Below are 15,443 nucleotides of genomic sequence, written 5' to 3' on the forward strand. Positions count from 1 at the left end.
CCACTCCCCCGGAAGAAAAGTCTGACGACTTAGAAAATCCACCTCCCAGTTCTCAACACCTGGGATATGGATAGCTGATAGACAAGAGTGAGTCTCTGTCCAGTGAATTATTGTAAGACTTCTAATATCGCTAGGGAACTTCTGTTCCCCCTTGATGGCTGATGTAAGCCACAGTCGTGTATATTGTCCGACTGAGTATGATGTACCTCAGAGTTGCTAACTGAGGCCAAGTCTGAAGAGCATGGAATATCACTCCCAGTTCCAGAATATTTATTAGAAGGAGGGTCTCCTCCTAAGTCCACTATCCCTGAGTCTTCAGGGAGTTCCAGACTGCATCCCAACCTAAAAGGCTGGCATCTATTGTAACAATTGTCCCATCTGACCTGCGGAAGGTCATACCCTTGGACAGATGGACCCGACATAGTCACCAGAGAAGAGAATCTCTGGTCTCTTGGTCCAGGTTTAACAGGGGGACAAATCTGTGTAATCCCCGTTCCTCTGACTGAGCATGCATAGTTGCAGCGGTCTGAAATGTAGACGTGCAAACGGTACTATGTCCCTTGCCGCTACCATTAAGCCGATTTCATTCATGTACTGAGCCACCGAAGGGCGCGGATGGGATGAAAAAACACGGCAGAAATTTAGAAACTTTGACAACCTGGACTCCGTCAGGTAAATTTTCATTTCTACAGAATCTATCAGAGTCCCTAGGAGGGAAACCCTTGAGATTGGGGATAGAGAACTCTTTCCTTGTTCACTTTCCACCCATGTGATCTCAGAAATGCCAGTACTACGTCCGTATGAGACTGGGCAATTTGGATGTTTGACGCCTGTATCAGGATGTCGTCTAAATAAGGGGCCACTTCTATGCCCCGCGTTCTAAGGACCGCCAAAGCGACCCCAGAACCTCCATAAAGATTCTTGGGGCTGTAGATATCCCAAAGGAAAGAGCTACAAACTGGTAATGCCTGTCTAGAAAGGCAAACCTGAAAAACGATGGTGATCTTTATGCATCACAATGTGAGGATAAGCATCCTTCAAATCCATTGTAGTCCTCTATTGACTCTCCTGGATCATAGTTAAGATGGTACGGAATTCTGAGGAATGTGTGAGAACAGCAAATGGATCTTAGTTACGTCTGCTAAGATCATAGAAAAACGCAGGCAGATTCTTCTTCCAAATACTGCCTGAGATAAACAGCACACTCCGGTGCCATTTAAAAATAACAAACTTTTGATTGAAGAATAAACTAAGTAGAAAGCACCACAGACTCTCACGACCTCCTATCTATGTTGAGGCTTGCAAGAGAATGACTGAATATGGCAGTTAGGGGAGGAGCTATATAGCAGCTTTGCTGTGGGGGGACTCTTGCAACTTCCTGTTGGGAAGGAGAATATATTCCATAAGTAATGGATGATCCGTGGACTGGATACACTTAACAAGAGAAAGTGCTTTTTTTATTTTTGTTTGGCTTTTTTCTGTAGTGTAGCTTCCCCCCCCACACAGACAAACACCTTGCTGATCTTTTTTTTTTTTTTAAATATTTAGACATTTATACATTTTTTATTAATACATTTTCTGTAGTGTAGCGGTTCCCACCCGCTCCCTCCCCGTGCACGCGCCCGCCCCCGCCCTCCCGTGCACGCGCGCGCGTCCGTGCGCGCCCCCGCTCATCCCCGCCCACGATCCCACCCCCCCTGCACATAACCAGGGCCATCGATGGCCGCCACCCGCCTCCCGGTCTGGCTCCCACCCACCAACGCAGGGAGCCACCGATCTCCGGTGCAGAGAGGGCCACAGAGTGGCTCTCTCTGCACCGGATGGCTACCAAAGGTTATTGCAGGATGCCTCCATATCAAGGCATCACTGCAATAACCGGAAAGCAGCTGGAAGCGAGCAGAATCGCTTCCAGCTGCTTTCCACACCGAGGACGTGCAGGGTACGTTCTCAGGCATTAACTGCCTTTTTTTTGAGGACGTACCCTGCACGTCCTCGGTCGTTAAGGGGTTAAATATAATGTATTATGTTATAGATTACATTTGACAATTTTGAAAGGGCCTGGAACCTAACTCCATCATTTCTCATTGACTTACATTACATACTGGGTTTTAATTTACACTGGTTTCTTTTTACAACCATTCCTTCAGCCCCGGCGTAAATCGAGAGCTATCTGTATGTATAAATATATGTGCGTGTATATATATATATATATATATATATATATATAACTATAATATATGTGTATATACATGTGTTTTTATAGGTGTGCATACATATATACACATATAAACACATATATGCACACACAAACACATTATATAAATATATATATATTTACACACACACACTTTGGAGCCCTTTTTAACTCAAATACATTTAAACATGTATTTTTGTTATGTTTTACTGTTTTTTTACTGTAAATATTTTATATTCCAATGTTCTTCACTTAGAAGAAAATCTTATTTGTATTTCTAAATAGATATTTCTATATCTATACCTGTATATATTCATACAGATATATAGGTATAGATAAAAAAAAAAATTAAAAACATCATGTATATATTGAAATATATATTAAAAAGAAAATTTCTTCTATTTGACATTGGCTTTAGCGTAGTTGGTCTAATGCATTCCATTGAAATCTGTGGGGAGAAGTTAATGCGGTTGCGATATCTTTATACTTTCAACTTGTAATACACGCACTAACTCGCCAGAGTGGAAAGTTTACTATGAACTCAGTTAGCACGCAAGCCAAAAAATCAGATTTTTCCCACATTTACCCGATATGGGCCTTGATTATTGTGAAGCGATAATATTTTATTGCTCATGAGTGCTAACTGCGCTCAAGGTAACAAATTAGCACTCCCAGGTTAGCGGTGGTATTACAAGTAAAAGTAAAAAGTTAGCATGCAAGCCAACAACACAAGACCAACTGGTAACCCGAAACCGCACTAGACCAACTATGCAAAAGTCAAAGGTGTGTTAGCAATACTTCAATTTAAAGTTTTTCTACTGAAAACACATTAAAATCGATTTAAATAATTGCATGGTTCAAGTGCTCAAAAATGTATATATATATTGTATATGTCTATATATGTGTATTTATATGTGTATGTGTGCATATATATATTTACATATATAAGCACATACATAATAATAATGTCAAAATACCAGCACTCTCTGTTTCTCTAATAGAAATGTGGGGTGCCACCCAGTATATAAAATATAAATAAATGGAAAAATATTGAAAAACATTTAATACGTGTGTAACCGTTTTTGGGGCATGACCCCCGTCCTCAGACTCCTGTGAAAATAACAAGGTGACACCTTGCTATTTTCACAGGAGTCTGAAGATGGGGGTCATGTCTTTCAGTCAAACAAAAATTGTCTGACTGAAAGAAAGTAAGGTATCCAATTGAATCAATTTAATTTGAAATGCAGCAATATCAGTTATGTACTTGTTAGCATTAGCAGGAAGTAACCATACATCAATAACCCTCAGCAGGAAGTACCTATTAGCCAATTGGTATTAGGATTAAGGAAAGTATCTGTCAGCCAATTAAAACAACTGTTATGGCTATATTTGTTTCAAGTTAAATTTAAACAGTTTACTTCCCATTTTGCCTAAATATTAAATATTATTTATAATTATCTACTATTAGCTACAGGTGCAGATATTATGGATAAATATATAAAATAAAATATTAAATAATGTACAAATTTAATAGCATTTTTTTTCTGCACTTTAGTTTGCAAAGCAGGACAACGCGTGTAAATCACTTAAAATTAATGGTCAAAACAGGAAAATAAAGTTGAATATTTAGAGAAAGCAGATATAAGACTAGGGGCCATATGGACTTCATCTGGTGTAAAATTGTTACATTTATATGTGTTAGCCTGGATCAGTGGAATTTCATCTGAAATGTGAGTTGCGAATCTTTGGGCAGGAAACAGACAGCAATATGCATTATGTGAAAGTTTGTTACGACTTACCTTGTCAAGGTCATAGAAATATGCCTGTAAAAGAAATGACAGTCAGCACTGATTTCTGTCTACAAAAACAACTACATTAAGGGAATGAAATTTACTAACCAAAATACAAGTTTGTATTAATCAAATTCAGGTTAAAATCGGTAAATCAATCAAAAACATATTGGTCCACATAAACTAAATCAAACAGTTGGAAGGATTTTAATTGTAATGTGGACGAGATAAAAATAAAGTTTACATTACAAATAAACGCACAAACAAGAAAATATAGCAGACAGTTTACAAACATTAAATCCTACTTTTACTGATGTGCATTTTTAAAACTTTTAGAAATGTTCAAATTACATATGGGTTAAACTCATTACTGAAAGTCATTAAAACTTACCAGCCTTGAGTTTCTTTTTATGTCTTTCTGTTGGCCAGCCAGGAAATCCAGCTGTGTTTGATGTTCTTCAAGGTACTCTCTACAAAATTAGTCAAATATATTCCAGTTATTTTTACACAAACCACAACAAAAGACTATTTTCTAAAAAACGCAACGTTCAGTCTTATCATCTAGTGGTAAGAACATTAAATTATTGTGTTTTACTTAAAGTAGAAATGTATCTTGTTCAATAATGGTGCATGATGTTTATATTGGTATTTAATTTGGGTCTCGTGTCTTAACCTAGATTTCATTGTCTGCTCAGAAAATAGTTATTATATTAATTAGAAAGCACAAAAAGCAAGACAATGTGTGGGTTTAGCACTCATTTAAAGGACATAAATGAGGAATTTGAAAAGCCCAACAGAGCATTTTAAATTCAGTAAGATTTATTTTTGCAATAAAAGTGTGCAAAAATGGTTCTTTTAAAATGTATCACTGTTTATGGATGTTGAGCATGGTGGCTTTCATCAAGTAGCAAATCTGCTGTGGCAGAAAAAACTAAATTTATGGTTACCTGATGAATTTATTTATCACTCCTGGCCAGCAGGAGGAGGCCAAGAGCACCACAGCAAAGCTGTTAAGTATCACTTTCCTACCCACAAACCCCAGTCATTTGAACAAAGGGAAGGAGAAAAGGAAATAACACAAGGTGCAGAGGTGCCTGAGGTTTATATACCAAAAAACTGTTTGAAAAAAACAGGGCGGGCCATGGACTCACTGTGTCAAGAAATAAATAAATTTATCAGGTAAGCATAAATTTAGTTTTCTTTCTAATGACACAGTGAGTCCATGGATCATCATCAATTACTGTTGGGAATCAATACCCAAGCTAGAGGACACAGATGATAAGGGAGGGACAAGACAGGTAACCTAAACAGAAGGCACCACTGCTTGAAAAACTTTTCTCCCAAAAGAAGCCTCAGCAGAAGCAAAAGAATCAATTTCATAAAATTAAGAAAAAGTATGCAGAGGACCAAATTGCAGCCTTGACAATTTGTTCAACAGAGTTTCATGTTTGAAAGCCCAGGAAGAAGAAACAGCCCTCGTGAAATGAGCCGTGATTCTCTCAGGAGGCTGATGTCCAGCAGTTTCATAGGCCAGACGAATAATTCTCTTCAACCAGAACGAAAGAGAAGTAGCCATAGGCTTCTGACCCTAGCGTTTCCCAGAGAAAGCAGAGAAACAAAGCAGAAGACTGGTGGAAGTCCTTAGTTGCCTGCAAGTAGATTTTCAGCGCATGCACCACATCTAGGTTGGCAGCAAACGCTCCTTATGAGAAGAAGGATTAAGACACAAAGAAGGAACAACGATTTCCTGATTAATATTCCTATCTAAAACAACTTTTAGAAAGGAAACCTAACTTAGTACGCAGAACTACCTTATCAGATTGAAAGATAAGATAAGGAAAATCATACTGCGACGCCGAGAGTTCAGAGACTATTCTAGCAGAAGAAAAGGCAACAAGAAACAAAATCTTCCAAGATAACATCTTAATATCTAAGGAATGCATAGGCTCAAACGGAGACTGTTGTAAAACTTTAAGAACAAAGTTAAGACTCCAAGAAGGAGCAACTGATTTAAACACAGGCCTGATTCTGACCATGGCCTGACAAAAGGATTGGACATCCGGCACGTCTGCCAGACACTTGTGCAAAGATCTGACCCCTAAGGGTACTGACCGAAAACCCCTTCTCCAGGCCTTCCTGGAGAAAAGACAAATTCCAAGGAATCCTGACCCTACTCCAAGAGAACCCTTGGATTCACACCAATAAGACATTTACGCCATATCTTATGGTAAATCTTTCTAGTAACTGGCATGCAAGCCTGAAACATGTTCTAAAAGACCGAGACTAAAAAACCACGCTAAGACCAACTAAGCGATCAATCTCCAAGCGGTCAGCTTTAGAGAAAACGAAAATAGAATGAAGGAAGAGACCCTTATTCAGAACTTGGTTTGAGTTCCAAACCATGAGCTTTCAAGCCAGGCTTGCTACCCACTAGGCCACAACAGCCATCAGCGGGCTAGCACAGCAAGACTAAAATGACAAATGATTGCTCTAAAAGAACAGTTAAACCTCCAGCTTCTTATCTAAGAATCCGTAAGGAGCTAGCTACCCTCCATAGGGGTCGAATGGTGCCGCTCCTCCTACTACGAAAAAAAGGAGGTGGAGACGTACCAAGAAAGGCATGGAGATGAAGCATGCAAAAATCGTGTTTCATCCTGCTGATAATAAAAAGCACTTTCCCTGGTCATTTTAAAAATAAAAAACAGATCCCAGCAGAGATCTGAACTAGATTTTCAAGGAGAAACAGGAATACTAGGCAATAGCTCAAACCCTTAATAAAGGGCACTTTTCCCTGATAGTTCTCCTCATATTAATGGCGCCGGGTCGTCAGCAAAAGCACCCTACTTCTTACAGTAAAAAACTGAAGTAACATAAACGCTTTGTCTCAAAAAGGGTTAACTCCTTGCCGTACAGGAGATTAACCCTTAAGTCTTCTCATAAAAACATATAGTGCCTGCCCGCTGCCAGAAAAACACCCTTCCTAAGGAGTTTGTGTCCCAAATAATTACAGGATAATCTTAGAGTTTTTAACTCCCTCAGTGCCATCCTCCTTCCCCAGAAGACAAAAAGACACTTACTTGTACATCTAGCTGTCCCAGGAGGACGGCTCATCTGGTATGGAAGGATGCCACTCCTTACAGAAACCTGTGGAAATGGAAAAGACTAAGTAAGCTTACTTAGGTTTTCAAGTTAGGGCAGCAAAATTGATTGAGAAAGCGCAGTTGCGGATTGTACCCCACATGTTCCCAATTGCTTTAAAGCCACCACTGCCCTACTGAAGAGACTGACGTGGACCAGGCTAGACCCCAGAAAGTTCAGAGCAAACCTACTCTGCTTTGAAATAATAAAAACTTGATTGTAGAACTTCTTTTCAGACATCGAAAATTTTTCCACCTCCTTGCAAAGCAGGCAAAGAGAATGACTGGGGTTTGTGGGTAGGGAAGTGATACTTAACAGCTTTGCTGTGGTGCTCTTTGCCTCCTCCTGCTGGCCAGAAGTGATTGATTATGATCCGTGGACTCACTGTGTCATTAGAAAGAAAGCTACAATTTCACACCAGGCAAAATTAAATTATATTTAAAATTAATACATTTCATTATCTATTAATTTAAGAATACATGTTCAAGGTCTTTCGATCCTAAGTCACCAAAAGTTTCTTCCAAGGCAATGGTTTTGTCTAACATATTTTAAATGAAAATTTCACAAAGATGGGAAAGTCCAAAAATATACCTAAAACTGCAAAGTTTTGAGGTACTGGAATGTCATACATTTCTTTAGAATCCTTGGCTAGTCAGACTAGCTTACGTCTTTCCTCCAATTTTTCCTTTTCCTCATATTATCAAGATCATGCACATTTAAAAGAAGACAATGAATTATCACAAGAACATGTCACAGAAATAAAGTTGTTTTGTAGACCTAGTCCACCAAACAGGTTTACTGGCTTCTGCATGTTACCTTATCAGTTGCACAAATCTTAAAATCAGTCAATCTTACTATATTGATAAGGAATTCTTTATAACTTCCTTACATACTTCCAACCTTCTTGCTCTATATTATGATTCTAGACTTTCTTTTAGACCATGAAAAGCATTTGTTAGCTTAGCATAAATACATTTCCACATTGTGATTTGAATTTGGTTCTTTGGGTTTGACGCATAATTTCTTTGAACAACAAATTGTTGTTCTTTAAGACACTTTTGCTGGACAAGTAAACAGTTTTGTTTAAAATGTGAAAATGTAATTACCATCATAAACACAAATTTTAGTTCTCGACCACTTTCATAGTTTAAAACTGTGATTTGATATTTTACTCTTTTATCAAAAATGAAAGGATCAGGTTTATTGATATGAGAAATGAGAAACCACAAAATCTATTTAAAAAAATTAATCAAGTGAACCGCTTAGATATGCAGGAACAATGCTGTTGAATTATCTTAATACAAAGTACTAATGTTTTTAAAATCAACGTCTTTAAAAAGACACATTTACCAGGTTTTCTAATGGTTTTCAATTGGACTGGAATGGTTTTATAATTGAAAATCCCTTAGAATAGACTACAAAGAAGGGATCTACACAACAAGAACTCAATAAAGAGAAAGTAGATGAGAGCATTGTTCAAACATATAACTTCAAGAATAATAGGTAGCACATGTGAGCAGCCACCAGCATTGCACTTTTAATCTATTGTGGCATGATGGGAATTATAGTAAAGAAAAGAGAAGAAATATGGTTAAAGAAAAATGCCCAACCATCTCTCCTTACCCAATTCTGAGGTGTACTGGATTAAATTTATATAAAATATTAGGTGCTTAGTTTGTTTGCAGTGTTACAGTGGATGTGCACAATAATTGTAGCAACATGCCACGAGGTAAATACCAGCTTAAAGGGATAGGAAAGTCAAAATCTATCTTGCATCATTCACTTCTATTTTCAAATGTGCTTCATTTTCTTGGTATCCATTGTTGAAAAGGAATACGCACATATCCTACACTAGTGGGAGCTAGCTGCTGATTAGTGTATGCACTTATTTGTCTCTTGTGATTGGTTAACTTAGATGAGTTCATCTGGTTGCCAGTAGTGCAAAGCTGTTCCTTCAACAAAGGATAAGAAGAGAATGAAGCAAATTTGATAATAGAAGTAAATTGGAAAGTTGTTTAAAATTGCATGCTCTATCCAAATCATGAAAGAAAATATTTGGGTTTCAATCCCTTTAACGGCTTGGAGTTAAATAAAGGAAAATAATAAATTATGCACTACTCTTAGGTGCCAGCAAAGGTGGGGAATTCTGCACACACAGTGGATGAAAAAATTAGAAATGAATAAAATAAACCACAAGACACCCAAATACAATTTTTGAATAAACAACAAAATTAGCTCCATCAAATCTCACTACAGTTGTTTTTGCTGCAAACAAAATGGGTAATGGACCTCAGCCCAAACTCATTTGCATAGTGCCTTATAAACCTCTGGCACTAGAAAGAGTACTGTACTGTCAAAATGTTATACAGCATACTAGCTTATGTGTTTCTTATAATAAAGAATTGCATAAACACTGCAATAATATTAACACAAAATCAGGTCCCTTTAAGTAATACAAGATGTTTCTCTTTTATTAAGTGTTAATCATTTTACTATCAGAGAGGAGAACAATTAATTGAAGTCATCATAATCTCTTACAACAGAAAAGGGTATACTTTAATAGTGGGTTTGCTTGTTAGATAGCAGGAACTATTTATTTTGATCTCATGTTACAATATAATTTGTTGCTAATTAATAAATTATAATTAAACTCAGAAAGTGCCTGGAACAGACAGCTGCTGGCATAATACATTTTAGATTGAATATTAAAATACAAGTACAGGTTTTTATTTTGGTCTTGGAGAAATGTCATTTACAGCTTAAAGACAAATAAAAACTAACAGGAAATGCATGTTTTTACACAACTGATGCTGAAGTGTTTATCGCTTACTGACTAATGGGGCTATCTCCCACAGCCGTGTTGTTTAACAGGGAGCTGTTTCTATGGGGCCTATCTATCAAGCTCCGAAAGGAGCTTGACGGCCCGTGTTTCTGGCGAGTCTTCAGACTCGCCAAAAACAGCAGTTATGAAGCAGTGGTCACAAAGACAGCTGCTCCATAACCTGTCCGCCTGCTCTGAGCAGGCGGACAGACATTGCCGGAAATCAACCCGATTGAGTACGATCCGGTTGATTGACGTCACACCCTGCTGGTGGCTCTTGTGAGCTGCTGGTGCAATGCTGAATACGGAGAGCGTATTGCTTTCCGTATTCAGCGTGGTCTGGCGGACCTGATCCGCACTGTCGGATCAGGTCCACCAGACCATGAGTTTGGCATGGAAAAGGTTACTTACTCTGGCTATATAATAAGGAGCCAACAACACTAATTGACCATATTTTATTTTTGAATGTGTCATCGTTTAAAAAGGTGGTCACAGCTCTATCATTTTTATAAAACCAGGGATTAACTGTTTTTGTACAAGTGAACACATAGGGGTAGATGCTGCTTCCTATGCCCTGTGTTTCAGGCTCATCAGAAACGGAAATTAAGAAGCAACGGTCGTAGGTGGCGGACTGCAATCATCCCGATACGATCGGGAAGATTGATACCCCTTGCGGTTAGCAGGGAGCGTCATTGCACAAGCGTTTCACTAGAAATGCTTGTGCAATGTTAAATCCCGACACTGTATGCTGTCAGCATTTAGCGATGTCAGGCGGACATGATTCGCTACAGAGAATCATGTCTGTCCGGCACTTGGTAAATTGACCCCATCGTATGCACAAGGTCGACATCCCACAAATGAAGCCACGTGAAAAGCCAATATATACTGGGAAACAAAAGGCCAAAATGATTTTTTCAAGAGGGTAAGGCCGTTAAATTAGATAAATACAAAAATCATGTAAAAACTGTCACAAAAAACGTTTTTGATAGATATTGGAAAACTGCTAGTGAGGGCTCTCAATGCAAAGTATATGACCAGTTCTTACAGGGCAAAGTCATTTGAAAACCATACAACAAAATAGGTTTTCTTATGGACTGAAATGGCTCTGAACTTGAAAACTGTGTATTCTGTCTATTCGAAGGTTTTAATAAACTAATTGGAATAGATCTAAATGTTCCTTAAAGGGACAGTGTACTGTAAAATTGTCTTTACCTTAATGTGTTTCCAATTACTTATTATACCAGCTGCAGAGTATAAAACGTATGAGAAATTGCTCATTTTTGGTTTATTTTTGTATTTGAAATAGCTGGTTTTGTTCTTTGACACCACAACCCATCAAAATGGGTTGAGCTTGTAGGCAAATCAGATATCCTTAGTTTATCACTTTCTGTACACACATGCTTCTTTATATTTATCTCTTTAAACAAAGCCCAATACTTAGAACAATTAAAAATTAACATTTCATTGCTTATCTCGTCTTCTTCTGGCTATGTTTACACAGATTTTCTTTAGCCTATACCTAAGTATAGCAACTTCAGAATAGGTAGGGATACCACAGGGAAAATCTGCTATTTCAAATGCCGAAATATAGTAAAGGATTTAATATACTCCAGCAGGTAAAATTAATCATTCTAAACAAATTAAAGGGATAGTAAAGTCCAAATTAAACTTTCATGAATCAGATAGGGCATGTCATTTCAAACAACTTTCTACTTTACTTTTATCATCAAATTTGCTTTGTTCTCGTCTTATTCTTAGTTGAAAGCTAAACCTAGGTAGGCTCATATGCTAATTTCTAAGCACTTGAAGGCCGCCTCTCATCTGAATTCATTTGACAGTTTTTCACAGCTAGAGGGACCCTTTTTCATGATCTTGTAATCTATATAAAAACATTTTTATTACAGACTTAGAATCTTACAGAGTATAAATAAGCATATAGTTATGTAACATAACACAACCACACTCTTACAGCATTTGAAAAAAAAGGGCGTTACTTCTACCATCTCATGAAAAGGGGGCGATACTTCTGCCTAATCCTATATATATATATATATATATATATACAGTATATATTCACATATGATTCAGCTCTTTATTTTTAAACCTTGACAAAGGCCTAGATGGAGGCTGAAACATTGGATCATGTTAAAATAAAAAGTTTAAAAATGAAGAGCGGAGTCATTTGTGAATATATCAATACCTGATGGAAGCTCAAAAAGCAAATCAAAGAGTGCAATCTCATATTGATAAGTATATATATATATATATATATATATAGATACAGTATCTTACAAAAGTGAGTACACCTCTCATATTTATGTAAATATTTTATTATATCTTTTCATGTGACAACACTGAAGAAATGACACTGTGTACATTTGCTGTTCCCTCAAAATAATTAAACACACAGCCATTAATGTCTAAACTGTTGGCAACAAAAGTGAGTACATCCCTAAGTGGAAATGTCCAAATTGGGCCCAAAGTGTCAATATTTTGTGTGGCCACCATTATTTTCCAGCACTGCCTTAACCCTCTTGGGCATGAAGTTCACTAGAGCTTCACAGGTTGCCACTGGAGTCCTCTTCCACTCCTCCATGACGACATCACAGACCTTGCACTCCCCCACCTTCCATTTGAGGATGCCCACAGATGCTTAATAGGGATTTGGTCTGGAGACATGCTTGGCCAGTCCATCACCTTTACGCTTAGCTTCTTTAGCAAGGCAGTGGTTGTCTTGGAGGTGTGTTTGGGGTCGTTATCAAGCTGGAATACTGCCCTGTGGCCCAGTCTCCGAAGGGAGGGGATTATGCTCTGCTTCAGTATGTCACAGTACATGTTGGCATTCATGGTTCCCTCTATGAACTGTAGGTCCCCAGTGCCGGCAGCACTCATACAGGCCCAGACCATGACACTCCTACCACCATGCTTGAATGTAGGCAAGACACACTTGTCTTTGTACTCCTCACCTGGTTGCCACCACACATGCTTGACACCATCTGAACCAAATAAGTTTATCTTGGTCTCATCAGACCACAAGGTATGGTTGCAGTAATCCATGCCCTTAGTCTGCTTGTCTTCAGCAAACTGTTTGCTGGCTTTCTTGTGCATCATCTTTAGAAGAGGCTTCCTTCTGAGACGACAGCCATGTAGACCAATTTGATGCAGTGTGCGGCGTATGGTCTGGGCACTGACAGACTGATCCCCCACCCCTTCATGCTGGCAGCACTCATACATCTATTTGCCAAAGACAACCTCTGGCTATGACGCTGAGCATCTGCACTCAACTTCTTTTGTCGACCATGGCGAGGCCTGTTCTGAGTGGAATCTGTCCTGTAAAACCGCTGTATGGTCTTGCCCATCGTGCTGCAGCTCAGTTTCAGGGTCTTGGCAATCTTCTTATAGCCTAGGCCATCTTTATGTAGAGCAACAATTTTTTTTTCAGATACTCAGAGAGTTCTTTGCCATGAGGTGCCATGTTGAACTTCCAGTGACCAGTATGAGAGAGTGTGAGAGCAATAACACCAAATTTAACACACCGGCTCTCCATTCACACCTGAGACCACTAACGAGTCACATGACACCGGGGAGGGAAAATGGCTAATTGGGCGCAATTTTGACATTTCCACTTAGGGGTGTACTCACTTTTGTTGCCAATGGTTTAGACATTAATGGCTGTGTGTTGAGTTAGTTTGAGGGGACATCAAATTTACACTATTATACAGGCTGTACACTCACTACTTTACATTGTAGCAAAGTGTCATTTCTTCAGTGTTTTCACATGAAAAGATGTAATAAAATATTTACAAAAATGTGAGGGGTGTACTCACTTTTGTGAGATACTGTATATATACACATTTAGAAATACTTAGAACATATTCTGCTATGTGCAGAACATTGGAATGTGAAATATTTACACCAAATACACAGTATAACACTTTATTAAGTATGAATATTGCATAAATATGTTTTTTTAATGTTTTAATCTACTTAACTGCTAAGGGTTCCAATTCACTTATATTTGTCTATATATCTATATATATGTATTTATATATCTGTAAATAAATAAATAAATATATATATATATATATATATATATATATATATATATATATATATATATATATATATATATATATACACATATAAATACATAAATACAGCTGTACACACACACACACACACATATACATACATATCTTTAGAGATGTATAGTATATGTATGTATTTTTTCCTTTCTATTTTTATTAGATGCTGTTATTATGAGTGTAACAGTACTTTGTAATGTATTTTTTTGCAACACTTTTTTGTTTTTCGTGAAACAGTTAACCACAGCTCTGAGGATGCATTAACCCAACAAGTGTTAACTTCAATTGCGCTCAAACGATCCTGTTTACTTTCAACTTGTAATACGAGCGCAATTTAACATGCAAGCAAACTAACTCAAAAACACAATACCGCTTGTGCAACACTCGTAATCTGGCTCATAATATTTTATTAGACTAGCTAATGGTACTAAACATAAATATCATGGTACCTCATAAAATGAACAGTTGTAAACTAATACAGAATTGTAATGTTTGTGTTACAAAAAAATGGAGTGCTGATAAAAACCTTTAACATCTCCTTTATTACAGTCATCTTACTGAAATTCAGATGTCTTTCCAATGGCATGGAGAGTCCACAAATACATTCAATTACTAGTTGGAATTAAACTCCTGGCCACCAGGTGGAGGCAAAGAACACCCCAGCAAAGCTTCAAGTATCCTCTCACTTCCCACAATCCCCAGTCATTCTTTGCCTGTGTAACATCGTAGGTGATGTGCGAAGAAGGTGTCTAAATAAATCAAGTTGTTAATACTTTAATGGGTACCTTTCCCTGCAAGCAAGGATTAGTTTTATGCTGTGTCCATGTAATTTTCTTTAGTAAGAGTAATGGTGGCTTTTAGCAGTTGGAAGACGGCGAGGTGGTCTTTTTTTACCTTCCAATATTTTTGCTACCCCTGTATAGAAAACCAGGATTGGTTACTCTGTTTTTTTTCTTTATCTATAGGGCTATGTGAGTAAGAATTCTGTCACACCTGTTTGCTATACCTGTCCTACAGTGGATCCACAGATAAGTGCTTTTACCTTCTTGGTGAGAAGGATGCAGCACTAAGGAGTTCCTTGTTGTTTTTTTTTTAAAAAAAAAGATACTTAGAGAACAAGGTGGATCCTTTTGGGACTGAATGTACCTTTAAAAGATTGGGGATTTATTGGGCAGCAGTTCAGGGCACTGTTCTGTCATGTGAAGGCTTTTTTTTATTTTGGCTATGGGGATTTATTTGCATAAATTTACCTTTTATTGTATTTGGGTAATATCTCTTTAAGGAGGTTTTTGGCGGTTCTTTTTACCGCATCTCACTTTTGAAATTGGATCATGTGACTGCTCAGAGTGCTGAACGATTTGTTTCAAGACGGCTCTTTGGAAGCCGGATTTTCAAGGAGGCAGAGTGGATTTTCT

The 15,443-nt window shown here is 37.8% G+C and overlaps 1 protein-coding gene and 1 long non-coding RNA gene across 2 annotated transcripts in view; one reads left to right on the forward strand and one right to left on the reverse strand.

The window, feature by feature from the left end:
- The window catches only part of RIPOR3 (RIPOR family member 3), a 626,178-nt gene that overhangs the window by 367,141 nt on the left and 243,594 nt on the right, over positions 1-15,443 (reverse strand). Inside the window, exons 4-5 of the mRNA XM_053692678.1 lie at positions 4,376-4,454; positions 3,994-4,017 (exon numbers count right to left, since the gene is read on the reverse strand). Coding sequence (XP_053548653.1) covers positions 3,994-4,017; positions 4,376-4,454 — 103 coding nt within the window. The remainder of the gene's footprint in view (positions 1-3,993; positions 4,018-4,375; positions 4,455-15,443) is intronic.
- Positions 1-15,443, forward strand: part of LOC128640288 (uncharacterized) — a 231,108-nt gene that overhangs the window by 117,839 nt on the left and 97,826 nt on the right. The gene's annotated exons all lie outside the window — the stretch shown is intronic.

The sequence above is a fragment of the Bombina bombina genome, chromosome 1, assembly GCF_027579735.1.
Source record: "Bombina bombina isolate aBomBom1 chromosome 1, aBomBom1.pri, whole genome shotgun sequence".
NCBI lineage: Eukaryota > Metazoa > Chordata > Amphibia > Anura > Bombinatoridae > Bombina > Bombina bombina.